Below are 22,486 nucleotides of genomic sequence, written 5' to 3'. Positions count from 1 at the left end.
ACACCCTGACTGGACTCGTACGCGTAATCTGCTCGTCACCACCACAACTTCGTCGCACTACTCGCACTGCTCCCGTTACTTTTACCCTCCATTTTCACTTTAAAAGCCCGTGTCGAACCACCTACGGCCCTTTCTAATTAAATACTTTTGAGATGCCCAACAAACTCCCATTTGGCCTCGAATCCCACGAGCATTAAAAGTCTCTCTTAACCAATAAACCGATCGCCAAATCAATCATTAACTTCCACTGCCACTCCCCCTTCAGTATTCATCAATTACTAAACTTAATACTTCGCACTTAATTGACAAGCAAAAATACCGAACAGGATTTTTAAAATGCCGGCTGTCGTGATATCCAAACTCCCTGCTTTCAAAATGCAAAGTTTCACCGGGAGCAGCTTGAGCGAAGCATGGAAACAGTCAGTTAGAGAGTCGACTTGGTTAAATACAATGTCAAACCTGAATTATTCCGCGAAAACGGAAATGTTCGCGCGCGAACCAGACGCACCAGCGACGATACTGAAAAATGTCTATAACAGTACTATTATGTTTCTATTTTCCTATGTACATTTGTACCTTAGCCAACGCATTACGTCGATACGTTCGATCGATATTGATAGTCGAGCTCCCAGAGGAATAATCAAGCATACGCGATATTGTTGAAAAATGATAATCGATAAACGATAAACGATAAACGATAAACGATAAGCGATAAACGTTAAGCATTAAAATTACGCTAAGGAAAATAATATGATAATCACAGGGGGAAAAAGAAAAGAAAATCACACAAATAAATCGTTAGCTTAAATCTTTCACTTTATTATAATTGCAGTTAATAATATTATGAATAATTTAAAAGAAATGGGTGAAGGAGGTAAGGGTGCATTATGAATATTTGTTTTTTTGTTTTTTTTTTTTTTTGTTTGTTTGTTTTTTTCTTTCGTTCGTTGTCCTAAACATCAAGAACAAAAATAAAACGGTGAGCATGAAATCAGAGAAGAGTTCAAATAATAAGGCGAATCAATAATAATATTAATAATAGGCTATTATATTAATAATGCGTACGCTATGTAAATACTAAATTTCAAAAAGTTAAAGAAAAAAAAACCTAGAAACATTCATTCTCTCACTTTTCGTTCCTTTGCATCGCATCGGCTACCTACGTACATCTCATCAAAAGCAAGTCTTCGCATAAATAAAACATAATGACTTTATTGTCGACTGGGAACTCGACTCCTTCAATCGCTGAGTGTGAAAGACAGCCGGTATATACATATACATATACATATACATATACATATACATACGCATATAGATATGCATATACATATGCGTATACATATACATATACATATATATATATATATATATATATATATTATGTGTGTGTATACGGGAATGTGTTTGTGTGCGTGTGTGTTAACCGTGTTGTGTTAACGCGCGCGTGGTATGTGCTGCTGCTGCTGCTGCTGCATGTGTATGTGTGTGGGTGTGTACGCGCGCGCCCGTATGTGTGTACTTGCATTTGTCGACGTCGACGATCGGCGCATCTCGCTTCTTTAATCATCCGCGGAGCCTCTCAGTATCGAAGCGACTCGCCTGGGAACCGCCATCGAAACGAAAAATTGTTATTATTTATAAAAGGGCACTTGTCGTTTGTTAAACTACAGTCGAAAGTAATGAAAATTATAACCGCACCAAGAATTATTGGCTGTATATAACGAAAAAAAAATTTGCTTTCTCTCACTGAATTTTAGCAGTTTTTTTTGTTTTTTTTTTTTGTTGTTGTTTTTGTTAAAACTGAGGCGTTCATTATCATGTATGCGGATGATGAAAGAAGTCGATAGCGTCGATTGCCACGGCATGCGGCTGATAAAAATGAAACGAAAATGTAAAAAAAAAAAATCACTCTCCAGTAGCACAGCATAAAATCCATTTTCCCCTGTTGCTTTCGACTCTTGCTCTCTACCTTTCTCTCTCATCTTCCTCCTGTCAAACCACGTCATATAACAACAGTCAATGTACATATGTATAGAACGTCACAGACTCCACTTGGGATTGAGACGTGCAGGTAGAATTTGTCTTAAATATATTCCTAGTTAATGCAAAAAACAGCGGAGAATTATTTATATATATATATATATTTTTTTTATTTTTTAATTTTTTTTTTTATGACTCACGACTTAATAGCCTAAATCGGCTTTCATTTTCAACTTCAATGTCATCGTCTTTTCATATTATTTATTCTTGCATTTCTTGTATTATTATATTCCGTTAGTTTATTAACTCCGTAACTTTATAAAAATGCAATAACGGGATAAGTAAAACAGGCAATTTGACTAAAAACAACGAAAAACCAGTATCTATTACATTTATATACCAGCAGAGATTTCTTCGACTTGCTCTGCGATTTAACTCCTTTACACTCGCATCATCATTATTATCTCTCTATATTTCGCTTATATTTGATCGTTTTGCCAAATTCTAATGCTCGAGGATATCACGTATACAGTTTTCTTCGTCAGATCAGATCGTCGGAAACCGGAAGTAGAGATACCTTGGCTTGGCATAACGCGATCATAGAATACCACCGTTTTTTTTTCCATTTTCATTCGTATGCTCATTTAAATTTCTATTTTTCTGTTTTCGAAATAGAACAAAAAAAGCAAATGTGCTCTTCTAATTCAAAACAAACATTTAAAGTCAACACTACATTGTATCTCACAAAAACTAATTATAAGCGTCTTTTTTTATACTACTTTTTTTTTCTTCTCTCTCTCTCTCTCCCTCTCTCTCTCTCTCTCTCTCTCTCTCTCTCTATAAACGCGTATATGCATCTAATATTTTCTATAATGCAGAAAAGGAAGTAAGCTCGTTAAAAAACGGTTTATTCAATGCGTCACTGGAATATTATTCGCCCGCCTTGTCTTTTCACGACATTTTGACCGATTATATCCAGGCTGTGCATTCGCGAGTTTCACTCGCCAACCGGAGGCTAACTCACTCCTTTTCCTATCTTTCGCTATCTCTCTGCGCATTCTCTCACTCGCACACAAACACACACACGCTCCATCTATTTCCTCACCTTTTTTTTTCGTACTTTTCCTCCCTCCCTACCTCACTCTCTCACTATCCCTCTCCTCTCCCTCTCTATCTTGCCCTCTATCACTATCTATCTATCTATCTATCTATCTATATATCTATCTGTCTATCTATCTATCTATCTATCTATCTATCACTCGCTCTCTAACCATCAACTACGTCTAATCGTATATAATATACGCGTCATATACGTAATTTTCAAGAGACTATTACCTCGACTGCTATTTGTCTCGGCGACTTCCTCCTGAGCTGTTGATCCTTGAACTATTGACCATCCTCGTGTATTAAATAGGAATTAGAATCTCATTTTGGCGAATCAACGCTATTAAAAAACGAAAAGGAAAAAAAAACGAAAAAAAAGTACGTACTTGACAAAATTTCAATGTAAATCATCGAAAAAATTGCGGAGACGCATTATCTGATAGTTCAAAGGTTACAAAATCAATTATTAGAAAGCCACCGTCAGCCAGTCTCGGCGCTCCGTACGTAAATATATCTATAGTTGTCTACCACAGCTGGAAAAACCTTAACATCTACGATATACACTTTTATATACTTCTAAATTACACATTGATAATAAAACTGTTCACTTTTATTTTTGTAGAAATCAATTAATTAACTGAGTTTCGCATTTTCTGAGTACTCGCACGGCTGAGTACATATCTGTATGCATATAATATATATATATATATATATTTATGTATATACTTTTTTTTTCTTTTTTTATAGAAGAAGAAAACCTCATCTGTGCACGTACACCAATTTTCTTTGTATGACACGGTTAGCCAAACTCTTATCTCTCCTCGTTCTCGCTTAATTAATTCAATCTCGATTGACTCATCGAAATGATGGTCGTTCCAACCCTAAAAGCTTTATCCGCGACTTAGTACTTCAACGTTCAACGTCGTGCTATGAAATATTTAAGCAAAAAATCCAACCTCCTAGGTATTTTTGTATTTTTTTTTTTGTTTTGTTTTTATTCTTTTCTATTGAGTTTTCCACTCCGTTCATTAAGTTCAATGATAAAAAATCACTATTCTAAACTATATCCATATAGTTCAACCACAAAAAATTCTTATCCACAATTCTATCTCGTCATCCTTTAAATATCAATTTACACAACATCTTTGCTTCTAGAATATATTCGAATGATGAAGCTACACGGCATATACATATTGTCTTTCTCTTCCCCTGCCCTCAACTCTCTCTCTCTCTCTCTCTCTCTCTCTCTCTCTCTCTCTCTCTCTCTCTCTCTCTATCTATCTATCTATCTATCTATCTATCCCGCTCTCTCCTATCATAATTTTTTCTTAGTCTATCACTAAACCTGACAAGCCGCAATCTCTATAGCCGTGTATACTCGCGAACGATCGGTCCTTATAAAAAACACTATATTTATATGCTCATCGATAATTCGATTCATAAACTCGTTTGAATTTCTATTAAACAACGTAGAGATTTCATTAAAAAATGTATAAATGATTTCTTACAACTCATCTCGATAATCTTTGGTCGATGGCCAAAACTTTTCTTTGCGCATATAAAAATGCAAATATCAACGATATGTGCCGATCGTTCGTAAATATATAAGAAATTGCAACATAGTGCAATCGAAGCATATTATCTCGTTTTTCCACAATTATATAGCATTATAAATCTCTTCAAAAAACATCAATACAAAATTTTCTTCGTTCGCTTCATCGTGTCGTCCTTTCGCGACATGCGCGCGAATTCTGTTTTGCCCGCGGAAAAGCAAACCGTCCACGATGAAAGGAATTCGTAAAAACAATTACACAGTAAATTGGTATTTCAGAATTAAAAAAAAAAAGTTATAACCTATCTACTTATGAAATCGCAAAAATCCTTATTAGAGCACATCGATCAAACACTTCGTACTTTTTTTTTTTTTTTTAAATACACTTGAAATAGAAAATCGGAGACTTACCGTTAATTCTCTTACATAATTCAAGACATAAAATGAAAACTCGAGCGAAACAACTCTATATACCAGATATATCGAGCTGCGCTCACGCAAAAACCTTAACACACTTATACGTCTCTTATATATGTTTATTTCGCTTATAGATCCTTAAAATTGCTTTCTTTCTTAACTTAACTCTTCTCTATTCGCTCTCTTGACATAAATCTATTTAACACGCTTTATTTAATTATTTGTTTCCTTATTTCATTCTTGCAATCTCGCTTTCATCAGTTTTTCGTATCAAAGTATCATTTACCTTTGTCTTTCCTCCCTCCGCCAAGGAATTGTTGACATCGAGATAGGTAAAGCCCGAGAGTGCTGAATACACTTTCTTTTCCTTTTTCTTTCATTGTAACATTTGACAAATCGACGCACTCAGTTTCGTTTCACTAACACTTATCACTGGTACATACTCCGTATATTTATAGTTACAGTTATTATTTCTTCAAAGTAGAGTTTGCGAGATGCACTTCTGAATATGTTTGTTTCTTCGATTTTCTGTTTAATATTGAATCTTCTCAGCGTTTATTCGTATTCCCAAATTGAGCGTTTAAAGATTCATAAAATGATGAATTCCATAAGAACAGCGAATGTTACTCTTACTCAAACGAAACTGAATAAATCAATTTTTCGAAGCTTTCGCTTCTTAGCTCAAAGTTCTTACTGCAAAATCCATCTCGATTCAAATGAATTAAAGTGATTTTTGCTTATTGGTCGATTCATTAACTTTGAGATCTTAAGAAAAAAATTCGCGGATGATCGCGTTTGGCACTCTGAGAAATATACTTATCGTTCACTGTAAAGATAAATTTTTGTCTTTTTTTTTTTAACTTTTTTTTGCACATTCCAAGGAGATTGTGTGTTGCCATGTTCAAGCTGCTTACTCATGAAAATTCTGATTTGAATTAAGTTTTTATAATAAAAATCAGCGTACGTATACATGTGATAGTTATGCTAGAATGAAATATTTGCTAATTCTCGCCATTATCTCGTGCATATACTTTATCACTCTCTATCTCTATCTCTCTCTCTCTCTCTCTCTCTCTCTCTCTCACTCACTCGTTGTCTTACTATGCACATAATATGCAAGACCATTTTAATTGCTCTAGGTGTTTAAAAAAGATAATAATTGTTATTGTCTCTATGAATGTTGTTTAGGTGAAAATTTTATAAAAAAAAATCTTCTAGCTTGCGTGATTATAAATGGCTTTTTGAGATTTAGTTATATCTTAAACCGATATTTATGTATTCAAAAAGAAGAAACACTCTTTTATTCATAATTTTTCAAGGAACAAAATGTTAAACTAATAAATTTCTAATCACAGTTACCAGGTCACGTGATACATAGATAGCTAATCAACAGTTTTATAATTGAGAATAAACCTGATTTCTATTCTTTATTTTTTTTTCTCCTCTTCTTTTCTCCTTTTTCGATATAAATACAAGATACTTAACAGACTTTTTTTTTTTTTTTTTAAATAAATAATCTCATTTTAAAATTTTAAATTTATAAATGTATGTTCACTTACAATGAGGAATATGAAGAAAAGCACGAAGATCGCTAATATGAGAGAGTAGTTTTCTTTTACGCTTTAGCAGCCAATAAAATTAATATTTTATAAACGAATTTTACCAGTTCTCATTCACATTTAATACAAACAAAAGAGAAAATAGCTCTAATATTTATGCAATCAATGTACACAAATAACAACTTAACAGATGCTATTTGTTTCAAATAGGATGCATTTAGTGTGTATTAGGTACTTAGTAGAACTGATGTGGATAATGTTATATCCAAGCTCAATACGAATATTGACTCATCATCGGCTAGTTTATCGTAAATTTAAACCAACAATATAACAACTGTGGATAACTCCGAAATTCACATTCTTCTTTTATATGGTTTTTGTTTCTTATTTTTTAGATATCTATAGAAATATTTTAAAACAGACTAGAAAAAGCTAAGGATTGACAATCCTATAAAATTTTAAATGAGTAGATCTTGGTACTAGTCCATCTTCCATTTCGATTTCAGTAGTATCAAATGGGACCAAAGTGCCTAAAGGAACTGATATATTTATGTAAAAGGTAACTAAAAAATAATTCTTCTAAATCATAAAATTACAATTGAAAGCTTCTAACGAATTGTATGCAAAAGTTCACAAATGGCTAACGCATCTCTACTTTACTCTACTAGCAGTGATTCCTGATAAAAGATGCTGCAGCAGTTTTAAAGGTGTTACAGACAAATCAGCTTCACAAGACAACATCAAAAGCTCCCAGAACAAATATATCTAGAATTTTATCCCGATGTATGTTAAACAGCTTTCCTAATGACAAACTTACTTGGCAAAAAATCCAAATGACACCCATATAATTCTCATAATTAAATTTTCATCGCCCGTATGTGAAGATATAAATGTTCAAACACACGCTTACATTTGTGCGCGCATGCGTACACACAAACGCGGTAAGTGCTCGTGTGCCTGTATTTATAGCGTCTATTTTCTTTGTGCCTGTGTTCGCGTGCTAGCGCGTGTCCGCGCGAGCGTGTGTATATGTGTCTGCTTATATAATGGAAAATACTTTTTGTATTTTAAGAATTGAATGCAACGTAAGTGTCTATTTCTCTCAAAAGGCAAAAGCGAAGTGAAATACATAAAAAGTACGCGCTCGATTACCACGATCAAGTGATTTTGGTGCTAGTGGGACGGCCGCTATGGTTGGATAGCAACGACCAGCATCGCCAAGAGATATTACTTTTTTAATTCATAATTACGCTTCATTTATTACTTTTAATTCATTCTTCCTCTTTAAAATTTACTTGCCTCGGATATTCTCTATATCGAAGCCTCGATGCTCGGTTCTCCAATTTTACTTTCATTGTATATCTTTCTTGCCTTCTTTTATATTTTAACTATATAACCCGAAACATTCCAGAATTATGAATTTCGTCCGTTTTATCATTATGACAATTTTTACAAGTGAACGAACCAACGGTATTGTATATATATATATATATACATTTCAAATGGCGAAAGTAAATTAAAGAGACGAGCACGACGAGGCTGATAGTAAAAGAAAGGGCAAAACCTTTAACGTGAAACTTATTTAATCGTACGCGTGTCGCAGATCCTTAAACAAAACAACATGGCCGCCTAAACGTATAAACTAATAAAATGTAAAAAAAAACAACGTTCTTGATTATCTAAGTAACAAACAATAGCACTCTTCATTTATTTTTCTCCTAAATTTAAGGTGGATTTTACACACATGTTGAGTGACACCTGTCGCGTTTCTACAGTTGCGTTTGAAAGTTTTTTCATTATTATTATTATTTATTTGTACGCTGGCATCTGGAGAGATCCGTGAACGATTCCCTATCACCCTTGAAAGCCTGTGCTGCTTGAATACATAGAGACTCGTTAATATTGTATCTCTCAATTATTTATTCCGTTGAACGTAAGGGAGGTGGCTCCGAGGTAGAATTTTTTTTTTTCCAGCTTTTATATTTAATGAGGTATTGCGACAGATCCGTAGGTTCCATAATACAATCTCCCGTCACTTGTGTGGATAAGTTCAATGAAAGAAGGCATGATAACAGGACAGAGGAAACGAAGGGTTTTGCATTCGTCGCTTCTTGAAAGAACAATATGATTTAATAATTAATCGAGCGTAGCTTTCGAAAGTGAAAGTGGCTTTTAATTCGATTGGACGAGGAATAAATTCATTAAATGCAGCATAAGAAATTGATGTTTAATCTTATGTATAATTCATTCGGGACTTTGAGGCAAACGCCAGAGTGAAAAAAAAAAAATTCAAGACAATATTGATCATTATGAGCGCAAATTTGTGTAAATACACTAGAATTTAGCTAATTGCTCAACATCAAGGAACAATGATGCAAGTGCAATAATAACGGATACCCAAGAGTTTGTGCGATTAATTTTTTTATTTTTTTTAAGGGTATTTAAAATTTACTACAGTCCGTAGTATAAAAAGCGTAGATACGAAAGTTTTGCATAATTCTCCTTTTTATACGAATAACCGAATAAAATTCGTATAGCAAAAAATACTTTTAAAATAGACGTAAAATTTAATGAAAGAATTTCTCAGAAAAATTGTAATAAACTTAATTAACACGTAGAAAATTGTAAATGTCAGAAGTGACAAGGATACATATATATAAATATATAGAGAATTTTTTATATAGATGGTTACGTAATGACAAATAGCAAAACAATTAAACTTGTTGGCACGTTAGATTTGCTGTATTTTTTTTTATCAAAGGAGAAAAATTAAGAATTAGACATATGGGTTACTAATAAAATATTTATATTTAATCGGATTATCCTTAAAAAGCAAATAATTAAACAATTCTATCGCAAACACACGCGCGCGCGCGTTTCCTCTGAATGTAGGATAATTTTTATCAAAGATGAGAAAAATGTGCTTTGTTATTGAATAAAGCTGATTGCAAAGTTAGAATGCCTATACTTTTTCTCTCTTTTTTTTCATAAGTTTGGAAACTCTTGTATTTCCTTTTTAATTTGCACTCAATTAAAGATAAACATTTTATTCGTTGGTAATGATAAAATTTATCTTCAATATATTGTCATATCATTATGAAACTTGATATTACCTAGCTTCGTTACAACTGTACGATCGATGTAATAGTTATGTACCGAATTACATTCCAGTAGAGCGAAAAAAGGTTGTCGCTCCCTCTTTACCAATCGTCCACTACTCACTCGCTTACTCGCTGCCCTTCAAAAAAACAAAAAAAAACCAAAAAAACAAAAAACAAAAAACAAAACGGCGAAACTTACGGATCCACGACATTACCAGCAGTCATTAAAAAAGAAAGAGAAAAGTAAGGAAGAGAGAACGTAGCAGCAGACAAGGCACCGGCTCTCAAGGGCAATGGAAATATCGCTACTCGTCCCTGACATATAATTCTCTCTCCGGCGTACACGGACTCCCCGGCCATTCCTATAAAATCCCGGCGCGTGTACGATTTCCCGTTGTAGGCCGTCTTTAGACGCCTCTGCCTCCTGTCTCTCATCGTCGTCGCCGTCGTTCGCCGCGCGCATGACTCACGCGCGCTAACGGCATTGCGACAACCACGACGATGCATTCACACGCATAAATTGGAAACACGCAAGCGCATGCACACATAATCTCTCCGCGTCTTCTGTATGCGAGCGGTGCATGCAGGCTGCACATGCGTGCGCCACATTTCATCCCTCTAACTCTCACACTCTCTCTCTCTCTCTCTCTCTCTCTCTCTCTCTCTCTCTCTCAATCTCATGTACACACACGTTAACGCGCATCCAGACGCATAGTCACTCATTCGTTCTCTCTCTCTCTCTCTCTCTCTCTCTCTCTCTCTCTCTCAATCTCAAACACACACAAGCGCACACGCGCGCGCGCACACGCACTCTCTCGCACTCTCTATCTCGATAGATCTTGTGGGGGCTTCTCTTCCGGCGGAGCGAGGAATTCCGTTAGTGTCTTCGTTGCGCCCTGGGCTGTTGTTGGCTTAGAGGAGGCTCGCCCTGAGGAGAGCCATCAGGGGGCTCGAGGATATGTTGGCCGCGTGGTCGCGGCAGCGCTGGGCCACCGCCGATCTGCCGCCGGCCATTTTCCCTGGTTGTTAGGGCCAGGGACTGTAGAGCTGGAAGTGCTCGCGGGTGAAGCAGGACGTCAAGGGCTTGACGAAGTGAGCATCGACGGCGCGACAGTGCGGACAGGCGAACACACGGCTGTAGTCCGAGTAGAAGTTGAGCCGCTGGTGCGGGTAGATCAGCGGCTTGTGGCAACTGTTGCACTGTGGGAGAAATCAGGATGGAGGGTCGATCGTGAGTCTGCTTGAGTCTACGCCCAAACTTTCTTATTTAATAGAGGGAAGGAGGTTAAGCGCGGGCTTGGCCGACAGTTACGGATTAAGGGAAAACGTCGCGTATACTCGAGTTTTGCTAGTCGGACTGTCCGTCCACGTTATTTATTCAAAAAGTAATCGCTATAATGGGAAGGAGATCGTTCCGCCGAGCTTTCCAACCTTCCCTCGCGAAGATCTAATGCCATTGCACGGGACATAAGTTTTCCTACATTCGGCCCTTTTATTCGGAGGAGCTTGCTTATTGTGATAGTCACGTTTTGATTGAATAACGAGATATTGACAAATTTTAATCAATTTTAACCGTGCATGTATCGTGCAACAATTTTTACCAAAGTTCACAATGACAAAATAAATTAATAAAAAGTCTGCTTCGATATTCGACTTTTCTTTTTTTAGGAGTCTCTCTCATTCACTCTCTCAGTCACACTCTCAATCTCACTCTCACTCTCACTCTCACTCTCACTCACTCACTCTCTCCTCTCTCTCTCTCTCTCTCTCTCTTTCTTTCTGTCTCTTTCTCTGTCTGTTCTATTTCGTCAATTCCTTTTTACAAGGCCTGCTTTCCACTTTACGTCCTTCAAAAGTTTGACTCTTCCTTTTCTCTGCACTCTATGTGTGTGCAATTGTACATTTTTACCGAATAAAGCATTCTGACATTAATATTTTAAATATATCGCTTCCCACGTTCGAAACCTTGGATATTACACATATAGCAGTATGCGCCGCTTACAATTATTAGAAATTCATGTTTTTTTTTATCTTTTTTACAGATTTAATATTACAGTAATAATAATAAAAAAATAATAATAAATTATGACAGCCTCGTAATTACGCGACAAGTCCCTTTTACCGAATGACAAATTGCGCGAGCTTGCGTGATGCCGAATGCTCTTATTATTTTTTTGCGCGCACGAGGAATTGTTCGGAAGATCGTGACTGCCCGGACTAACGTGCCAAAGCCAGGATGCGAAAGCACTGCAAAAATCAATGGCAAGTAACTCCTTTAAAGCGCATCATTTAATTTCGAGAAGGAGCTTCGACTCCCGACTCTTAAAGCAGAACGCACCGACTTACTATAACCGTATTCTCATTTCGCTTCGTACGGATGCCATTATAATATGCTAATGGCCAGTAGCGATCCCATGCTCGCCATAAAAATGTGAGAAACCGAATTCGCGATTAAAAGAAAGGAGAATCGAGTAGAGAGAAGAGAAAATGAACGTGATAAAAAAGTCGTAGGGCGGATAATGGTGAGGTATGCCGCGCTCTCTCTCTCTCTCTCTCTCTCTCTCTCTCTCGGTCGCGCACGCGCGCGTACGTGTATTTACCTTGAGGCGCTCGGCGCAGCAGGGCATGGCCGCGAATATATCGTAGCTGTACATCGTTCCCAGAACGAGGCTCGAGCCATCCCATGGCTGGGTGCAGGATCGGCAGCGGACCGGAATCCCACCGCCGCTTCCCTCGAGGCAGCTTATGCACACGGCCGACAGGAACTGCGTCCGACCCTCGACCTTCACCTGCAAGCATTCAACGGGAGGGGAAGAACCCACCACATTACCGTACTGTTGCACCAGGACTTCATTTATCATTTGGCTCACCCAGATCTTGCATCACTTTGGGCGGCTTTTCCTTTCATTCGCTCAATTCACCCGTTCGCCCCAATCTCTCATTGTTTCGCTCTTTATTTCGCCTTTTTTTTTTAAATTTTTTTAATAAAAATCCCCTCGCGGACTAGTGTGCTGCCAAAGTTACGCAAGAGCCGGGATCAATGGCGTGGTTGATTCTGATTTTAGAGTGGGAGGAAGGGGGATGAAAAATCGCGCGGTAAACGACAGACGGTAACTGGATAGCTTAAAAAGTGATTTTTTACTTTTTCTTGAAAATCACGTAGGTCGTTTGTAAAGTGTCACGCATCCAGCTGAGAAGTTATCGGTGTAATTGATTTCGGATCGGAACGTTAAAATTAGCCGACGTAATGGATACTCGTGGGAAGACATCAGCCAATGATCGCGAATTCATTGATTTCAGGGCGGGGGAGAGGAGCGCGCGGGCTAAATCTGCGAATGCCAAGGCGATAGATAGACCGTACGTAGACGTGGGTGAAGCAAAAACACAAATAAATATTGGGAGGAATAATCCGTAGGATAAAACGGATGTCGTCGAGGCAGTCCAGAGTAACAGAGGGCAAAGGATAAATACAATGGGGATGAGTCGTGGCCGGGAGGACAACGAAGCGCGTCTTAATAAACAATAGTCGTTAAAACGGATTTGTAAGGCAACGATTAGTGAGCGATAGGGTTATCCGTTTTGCCGATGTGGAATTCGCGGTGGCTGCTCGTACGATAAAGTAATTTTGGTTTAATGACTCTTGCCTAATGGCATTAAAGTTGCCAGGTTGCGAAGTGAGACCGATCACGAAAATAGGTGGCGATACGTTGAAGTGGCCGAGAGGGCAAAGCCGCATAAAAAGTGGGGTCGAGTAACCGACCGAGGAAACATAATGAAGAACAAGAAGTGCAAGGATAATAGGAATAGGAATAAGAAGAAGAGCGAGGAAAAAGAAGAAGAAGATGATGAAAAAGATGATGACGACGATGAAGAAGAAGAAAAAATTAAAATCCCAAAATAAGTAAAGACCGGGCCGGCACCGATCGAGATGCCGCGATCCGTAAAGCAACTTAGGAGGCATTATCGGATCGACTTATCGTCGAGGGTCAGCAGCTCCAGGGCCGCGAGACTGGCCTAACAAAGGGCTTACACAAATATGACTTACCTCGGCACAGGCGGCTGAGTGCTGACGCGGGGACAGAAAGAAGGTGCCGTCAACCAGGGGATATCTATCAAAGACTAGCATCGCCGCGCGACACAGCACGCACGAGACCCTCGACCACTGCAGTGCCGCCAGGGTCGACAGGATGAAGCATCTGGTGTCGTCGTTACCGTGATTGCCCTCGTCTTCCATCTGCAAGCAAAAAACGAAGGCTCATTACACGTTCTGCCTTGCCGGTACGTCATCAATCTATCCACGAATCTCCCACTTTTTGCCCTTTCCTTTTTCCAAGGCATTATTCGGCCGCTCTTTGTAGAAAGGGTGGACACGGGCGGATGGGCGAACTGGCAGTGAGGGACAGAGAGAGAGAGAGAGAAAGAGAGAGAGAGAGAGAGAGAGAGAGAGAGAGAGAGACAGATAGCAAGTGTAAAGAAATAGGGAGATTGAAACTATTGCATCGACGTCAATAGTTTTTTTTTTGTCTGTTTGTGTACATAGGACCCGGCAAATTTGTTTCGGAAATTGATTTTAATGAAAGCCAGTCTCCCTTCAAGCTTTCATAATCATCAGGATTTACTCTACCATAGATACATCAATCTTCACATGGTAATGGACACGTGCGCAAAGTGCACTTTTTACCTGCTAATGATCCTTGATTTTTACTATTGATACGACGAATAAATAATCCCTTCACAATAACATCTGATCATTTCATTAAAAATTTACAACCTAAAGCACATATGCGATAAAGCTTATATATTTCGTCAGTCATTTATGATGTATCGATATAAAGAAAATAACGAGCACTATTACTTACAGCCGCTGACTTGTAAATGACTTTAATCGAATTGGTTAACAACATTGTTGCGTATTCCTTGCACGCGCTTTTCCATCTTTATTAGAATTCCAACCGCATGAAAATGTAGCTCTCTACCGGTATTATTTAAAAGCAAATATATCTTCCCTGACGATAATAATGCAAAGTAATACTTTCCAAGAAAAACATTAGTACTGTAAAATTGTTATTTGAAGAAATAAATGAATACAATTTTATGTTGCAAATCTAAGCCTCGTCATTATCCTTGAATAAATCCCTCCAAACTCCCGTATCGCACTCGTCTAACTATCATCGATTCGCCAAACATAATAAAAAAGCACGCTCCAAACGGCATCGTAAAAACTTTTCCCTCCTCTGTATAATTCTAATATGCTACTCTAGTGCAAGTATATATATAGATGTGTGTGTGTGTGTGTGTGTGTGTGTGTGTGTGTGTGTGTTTTGTACACACAAACGCACAACACACAGAGAGAGGGGGAGAGAGGGGGAGAGAGGGGGAGAGGGGGGGAGAGAGAGAGAAAACGGGTGCTCGTACGGGTGCAAGGATGTAGGATGTTAGACACGAGGCACGTATAAGGCGTACGTCACAAAAGCAGCATCCGTATAACGGCTCGTTAAATCGTCTAAAGGACGAGTCGCGGGGGCAGCGGCGATGCCAGCGCTGAGAAAACCCACCTAGCAAAATCTCTCTCTCTCTCTCTCTCTCTCTCTCTCTCTCTCTCTCTCTCTCTCTCTCTCTCTCTCTCTCTCTCTCTCTCTCTCTCTCTCTCTCTCTCTCTCTCACTCACTCTCTCACTCTCTATCGCTTTCTCGCTTCTGTGCGCATTCGTGGAGTTAAATGCGAGCATCCACGACGATCTTGGACGTTTATAACAGCCGTAAATAAAGCCCCTACCCCGCGGGTCGTAAGATTCTTCCAAAGTGCTGTAAGAGAATAGTGCGACGTGGGTCTTGGGACGCACTCTAAAATGGTGTCGCGTAATGCAAAACATTTTTTCAAGCGGGAAATATACTTTGTGCCAAATGGACATGAGAGGCTAGTTAAGTCATCTAAAATGTGCTCTTATAAATAATCAGCGGTAACCATTAGCTCTTCGGTATTGGAAAATTCAACAATTTTATGAACTGCGAAAAACTATTTACATTTATTTAATCGGCGTACTTATAAATCGTTTAAGATTATCGGAATTGGAATAGAAATTTAAGAGCTGAAATATATTTTACGAATACCGAAGGATGCGTGAAATAATTAGATACGCAGTCGATGTTATTATGTACATGAAAGTCGTTAAAAAATAATGTTGCGCGAGATAATTTTATTTATATTTATACAGCTTTATGTAATTATGGAATAAATAATTTATTTTTCTAATAAATAAAAAGGAAGTGTTGAGCAACTGTGGTCGCTACTATCACGAAAGAATGCAATATAGGATTTCGTAAGATCTTTGCTTCAAGATCATAACCCCAAGAGAAAGAAAGAGAGAGAGAGAGAGAGAGAGAGAGAGAGAAAGCAAAAGTATTACACGAGTCGGTTGAGTCGAATGTGCCAAATGTAGATTTAAACACAATGTATTATAATAGCACAATCTTTATGAAAGTTATATTCAATGGCTATTGATTTGTTTTCAAAATCGGGCGAAAGTCAGAGATTGATTGTAAGAAAGGTCGGTAACACCGATGCACCGGCTCTTTCTAATCCATCAACATTAGATAATAATACATTTCCTTAATAACTTGACTAATTCTCTAGGCTCTGTGCAAAACTTCTTTACTGCCGCTCTCCATCGCTCCATTACACGACTTTATTTTTCCTTTCTATTGACCCTTCTTTGGTACCCGTGTCTGCCGCTTTATACTTTCTTCGGTTCTCTCTATCCCCTTCTCCGAAGCTGTAAATGCATTGCAAATAACCTCGGTTATGGTGCACCAATACGCAGAGTATATTAAGCTTGGAAAGGTGCGAAAATAAAGAATTGTACGCGTACGGGGGTAATGGGTCCATTCCATTGCGAAAGGGACAGCGAATAAACAAGCGGATACGAACGGAAATTAAACGTCAACTTAGTGCAATGAGAAACGATTGGGTTTACGATTCGGAGCGCGCGTTGGTCTTGGAGAAGAGGAGAACGCTAGGTTCCATTTTTTAAATATATATATATATATATATATATATAATTACCAATACCAAAAAATCATCATCGCTAACCTTTCGGTTCGGTAGAGCGCGCATCGCTTCTCGATACATATCCTGTAAGGGCCTCGCTACATCCGTGCCAATATTAATTCAAAATTACGTATCGAAATGATCGGGGAGGCTATTTAGAAAACTGTTTTTAAAATTAACGCAGTGGCATCGTGTTTCATGATTGCATGCGTCATATCTTAATTACTCGTACGTGTTGCGACTTTCAACAGTAGATTAAGTTAAAAAGTTCCATCACTCTCGAAGGCTCGCGCAAAGCCAAAAATTTAATCACCTTTGGTTCTAAACACAAGTACCTGCGTCGCATAAGACAGGCATCCCTCCCATCATTGTCCATGCGACTCGAATAATTAATTCGTTCTGCCCACGTAATTTGCCGATGTTATTTGGAAATCTCCGTGATCGGATAGCATCGGTCCCGCGCGTTCGCACACACGGCGTAATCTGCAATATAAGAAAGCGGCGCTGTCTGCGGAATATCGGCAGCACGAAGAGCTAACAAAATACGAAGTCAAACCGAGCGGCTTGGGAAAGCGAACGCGAAAAGTGTTCGGGGCGCTAGGTAGCCGCGCGATAAAGTGGACTTTTGCCAATGGCGCGTCCGAGTCACGTAATTCGCGTCTCGTTAAGGGCGTAGTGAGTGAGTAGCCTCGCCGCAGCTGCCCAATCAAATTCGATTGAACGATCGCCGCAGGTTTAGGATCGAGCGCCGGATTACCGGGGATCGGGAGGACAAGCGCCTACGTCTTTACGAACTTGCTTGGTTACACAACCTGACGACTCGGCAATACGCCTAGGCGCTATAAAACGACATTGCCGAAAGGAATAAAACGGGAATCGCGTGCGCCTGGCCTTTGTCGAGATATCGATTGTAGAGGAAGGGAGCGGCGCTTGGCCTTGAGTCGACGCATTCAAGGAGAGGAGGCAGCTTCGATTTTTGGCCCGTGCATCGGGATATGTAGCGTACGTAGACATTTGGCGGGGAATTATTCTGAAACGTCAGCTTTGGTTCGTGAAGTGAGAGGAAGTGATGACCGTAGTCTAAGAGATAGAAAGAGACAGAGACAGAGACAGAGACAGAGAGAGAGAGAGAGAGAGAGTGAGTGAGAGAGAGAGAGAGTGAGAGAGAGAGAGAGCGGGAGAGGGAGAAGAGAATTCTTGATCGATGTCCAGGACAGGAAGTACGGCCGCAGGCGAAATAAAAGGAAAATCTCGGAGACACGCACGTCGCCAGGCAGTAAAATGTGAAGGCACTTTTTGTTTCCCCCGATTGAACTCGGTTTGTATCTCACGCGAATTGACGTAGTGAGTAAGATGGTTGGATAGATAGATAGATAGTGAGAGAGAGAGAGAGAGAGAGAGAGAGAGAGAGAGAGAGAATGAGAGAGAGGGGCGGAGGAGAGACACGGGTCTGGCTTAGAGACGACACGTCGTGATCCTTGCGTGCTTAAAACAATAAGGATCTAAACGTTCGCTGTGAACACCTACGGCCTTACAGGAAAAGAGTCTTTATCCATTACGATCGTTCTCAGGTTTTCAAATGCAAATGCCAGTATATGAAAAAAGAGATAGCTTCCAGACATGATAACAACAACTAGAAAAACCGAATTTATCATAAAGTACATGTACTAATAAGTGGCAAAATTCAATAACAAAGCAATTGCGAGATAATAATCTTCAGCATAAAGATATCAATTTTTTTGCTTTTTTTTTGTTTATCAATACTTAATACATCACCGCTTATCGAGAAATTTAAAAGTTCATAATTTACAAACATTCTGCTACACTGAAATGTATGCAATATACAATTTTGTGAAATGTCATATTTAAATTTATAATCTAGTAAATAATAAATTATTGAAATCCCTAATATAACGTCATCATCTATAAATTGCCAAATTTAATTAATTAAGCTTATAATCCAGTCGATAAATGACTGCGATACTCCATCAACTCCAATCATCCTTTGCTTTTTAAAATAAATTATTCCTCTCTCGTACATCGATTTTCCTAAATAATTAACATATTATGGTTAACCGTAATATTTTCATCCTCGGCGCTTATTAAGCTTTTATTTGACTGAACATTCCCATGCAGGACACGAGCACTATCTACACGAGCAAAACTTTTAACGATAAATGCCCCAGCTTGTTTGTAATCTTTTATTCTCTAATTTTTACATTTGACATCTAATTTTTTTACCGCGTAGCAGTGCAGATTAGACGTACAGGAAAGGTGCGACTAATCTTAAATCCTATCTTATCAGCCATTATTAGAATGAGAAATATAATGAGATGTAGAAAATGAGAAATAGAAAATGGCTCTGCAAATATAATAATATCACGTTTTAAAAGCTAAAAAACACATTACCAATGCACTTAGCACTACCATTTATTGTAGTGGTTATTTAGAATTTAAAGGGAACGTTAATTTTTTCAAGCTGAATAATCCAAGGCACACAATTTAATATCCGACGTGAAATTAACGAAGCCGATATTTCAAAAAGGATATCCTCGAAACTATTATTTATCGCATAAAGGCGTCAAATTCTTAACTGACAAGCAATAGTAGTGTGCGGAGTAGTGGTGACGGGAGTTCTCGACATGACTTTATCGACAAGCCAAATGCCAAGTAGAATCGCGAGTCAAGCTGAAGGTCAAAATGTAAAATATTCCCACCGACGGGCCAAATCTCCCCCGGCTACGTGAAAGTCTTCGCACTTTCCGATTTTTCCCCGCGAAGCTGCGAATATCATTCTTTTCCCCCATCAATGCTCACTGAGCCAACGTACAACGCACCAAGGACTTGACACGTGGCCCTATATTAAAACTAAAGATGCCAAGAATGAGATGAAATCAAAATTTGCGCTGTGGCAGGGCAAGGACGAAGGAGAAAGAGTCTCTCTTTTTTTGGCCCTCGATGCCGATTACGAGACGCACGACTGGCTCGTGTCTGCGAATAAGGGCGGCACTACCTATCCCCAGCTATCGGCTCACGATCCAAAGGAGTTCCTTACGGATTTATCGGCACGCCTCGGCGGCACAAGGAGCCAAAAACATCGGGGCAAAAAGAAACAAGGAAAAAAAAGTCAGACGGTCCTCTCTCTTATCTCGGGTGTCGAGTGAAAAAGCTCGCGCGCAAACCCCGTGGATTTCGTCGCCTCTTCGTCTCTAGCCCAACTTCTTCTCTCGTCCGGGCCGCCTTCTTCCCTACATCTTCGTATTCAGATTTTTCAGATAGCACGGGACAATGATTCGGTCGGTCGTCCTCCCTCCATCCCACTCACGACACCCCCACCCATCCCCACCCACCCGATTACCGCCACACGGGCGCATTGAACAGTATCGACAAGTTTCTACGCGACTCGCATCGCTGTTGGTTGGTTGAAAAGACGAACTTTTAGCTGAATAATTAATTCCACATAGCGTTGACTCTCGCATAGAAACACAGAACTTCGCGGTCAACTAGCTACCACACTTATTTATTTTTCTTTTTCTATACTATCTGTATGTATATATATATATATATATATATATATATATATATATATGAATGGAAAGTCGCGAGTGAAACACAAGTTACGAACGTAATCGAAATATCATAGAGATGATGCGAAAAACACATTACGAGAGACAATGAGGAAAATACAAAGACTGACAAGACAGAGCGAGAGGAGGGGTAGAAACAAAATATTACCAAGAAAATTCCGGATAGGATCTTCAGCTTCTTCCCTTTGCGCTTCTGGGCGCCTCTTTATTTCACGCGCGCATTGTTCCATTGCTCCCCATCCCCTCCTCCTACCCGCCCACCCGCCCTCATCGCCCTCCGGATTTAGCAAGAGATGTAAAATGCACACTCGCACGCACACGCATAGGCGCGCGCAGAAACGGCATCGATTATTCACCGCAGCGCGAAGCGTGCCAGGGACCAGGGCACGAGAGAAGGGAAAGCTGGCGTCCGTAGGGGATGATTTTCCTTTGTCTGGAGCCGTCGTCGAGACAAAGAAGGAGACGCCGACGGTGGAAGGACGCGCTGATAGGAAGACACGGACTTAGCACTGGGTCAACGTCATCCGCGCGCCCCAGTACCAAATGTCTATCTTTCCTCTCATCTTTCTCCCCCTCGCTTATGCGGCTGTGTGTACGTATATATGTTGCGCCTGCCTGCCTGCCTGCCTGCCTGTCTGCCTCTCTCTCTCTCTCTCTCTGTCATTTTCATTCTCGTTCGCTCTCTCCTTCTGTACGCGTACACGCGCTCGTACGTGCGTAGTTCCGTCCCTTCCGGTTAGATGTGGAATACTTTTTTCTACTTCTCCCTTGGCCCTTTGTCTCTTCTACCCTGGAAACAGCCACTCGTTGACTCGGTAGCGAGACTTTTCACTTTCTTACCAAAGACAATGCCGCCATCAACCCTTTTATTGGCAAGTAGCGTCTCGCTGTGCGCTAATTAATTTGGTGCCTAGCGTTGATGTAGGTCGGTACTAATGTCCTTAGAGGGGGACCGCGTCCACGATTGTAGGCAAGGAAATTACAACTGAATTCGTTGAACGGAGAAATTGGTAATTAAATTCATTTTCTTGGGCTGTAGGAGAGGAATTACGGAAAATGGCAATCGGTTGGTAATGCGAAATTCTTTCCGCACGATAAATATTTACAGCTAGTCTAGCGCATATTTTGTGCCGCATACGCAATCATATAAACGTTCTCAAATTGTCTAAGATTTGTATATTTAATTTTCTCGTTTCATTGTTACGATAGGCCAGAAATGTTCGGCAATGCAGGATTTTTTTCTCCCGACAATAAAACATTGCTTTAAACGGAGAAAATATGCGGTAAAAGAAAAAAGTGTCTCGGGATAGTTAAAAATATATTGCGAGACTCGATGGTAAATAATTTCAATAGTTATTAGAAATAAGAAAATTGATTTTACAATAATTCTTATATTTATGTTATATATCGCATTTTATGATCATTGCGAGTTAGAAATTGGTTAATTTCTAATATGCTACACAAAGCATTAACTCAGTGCAATGAAAATTTCATAAAAGTAAAAAGATCGATCCGCAATAATTAAAGCGCGAAATAAGTACATTAAATTACCGCGTATTTGCAAATATATGCATTACATTTGAAAAAGATAGGATCTCTCGTGTAACGGTATCGCGCATTATTTAACGATGAAAGTAAGCCTTGTACAATAGTATGCAATACCAATAGTATAAAACAGATTTCTCTCCACCTCTCTTCTCGTTAGTTCACATCTCCACTACCCCCCTCCCACTTACCCGCCCTCGTCCACAACGACGTTTCATTTCAGTCAAATAATTGAACAAACGTTTAACCTACGGTAACATACCACTCCCCACCCCGCAGTCCATTCGTCGCATTTGTAATATCGGAAGCGAGAATCCAATCAGTACTTTTGACATCGGCTTTTATTAAAATTTATTTAACCGGCCCTCTCGGCACAGCCAAATTTAAACGAATAGAATTCGCAAGGCTCTCTCGACATTAATGCCGTAGCGTCGAGGGGACGTCGTTACGTTATAAATCACGCGCGCGTCGTTTCGTCCATGTGTATTTATGTTTTTACCCCGCGATCTTGGACGGGTAATCGAAGGAAAAAGCAAGCGTGATGTGCGTAAGGTGAAAGGCGCCTTCTCCTCGTCTCCTCCTCGACTCTTCCGA

General features: G+C 39.4%; 1 protein-coding gene across 1 annotated transcript in view; it reads right to left on the bottom strand.

The window, feature by feature from the left end:
* Window positions 1-10,512: 10,512 nt before the first annotated feature.
* heca (hdc homolog, cell cycle regulator) overlaps window positions 10,513-22,486 on the bottom strand; it is a 127,294-nt gene continuing 115,320 nt past the window's right edge. Inside the window, exons 3-5 of the mRNA XM_011499487.1 lie at window positions 13,759-13,947; window positions 12,314-12,502; window positions 10,513-10,913 (exon numbers count right to left, since the gene is read on the bottom strand). Of these exons, the coding sequence (XP_011497789.1) occupies window positions 10,740-10,913; window positions 12,314-12,502; window positions 13,759-13,947 (552 nt within the window). The 3' untranslated portion in view covers window positions 10,513-10,739. The remainder of the gene's footprint in view (window positions 10,914-12,313; window positions 12,503-13,758; window positions 13,948-22,486) is intronic.

This window comes from Ceratosolen solmsi, unplaced genomic scaffold (assembly GCF_000503995.2).
Source record: "Ceratosolen solmsi marchali unplaced genomic scaffold, CerSol_1.0 scaffold35, whole genome shotgun sequence".
Taxonomy (NCBI): domain Eukaryota; kingdom Metazoa; phylum Arthropoda; class Insecta; order Hymenoptera; family Agaonidae; genus Ceratosolen; species Ceratosolen solmsi.
Note: the sequence above shows the minus strand (reverse complement) of the source record. Positions and strands in the feature narration are given on the sequence as shown.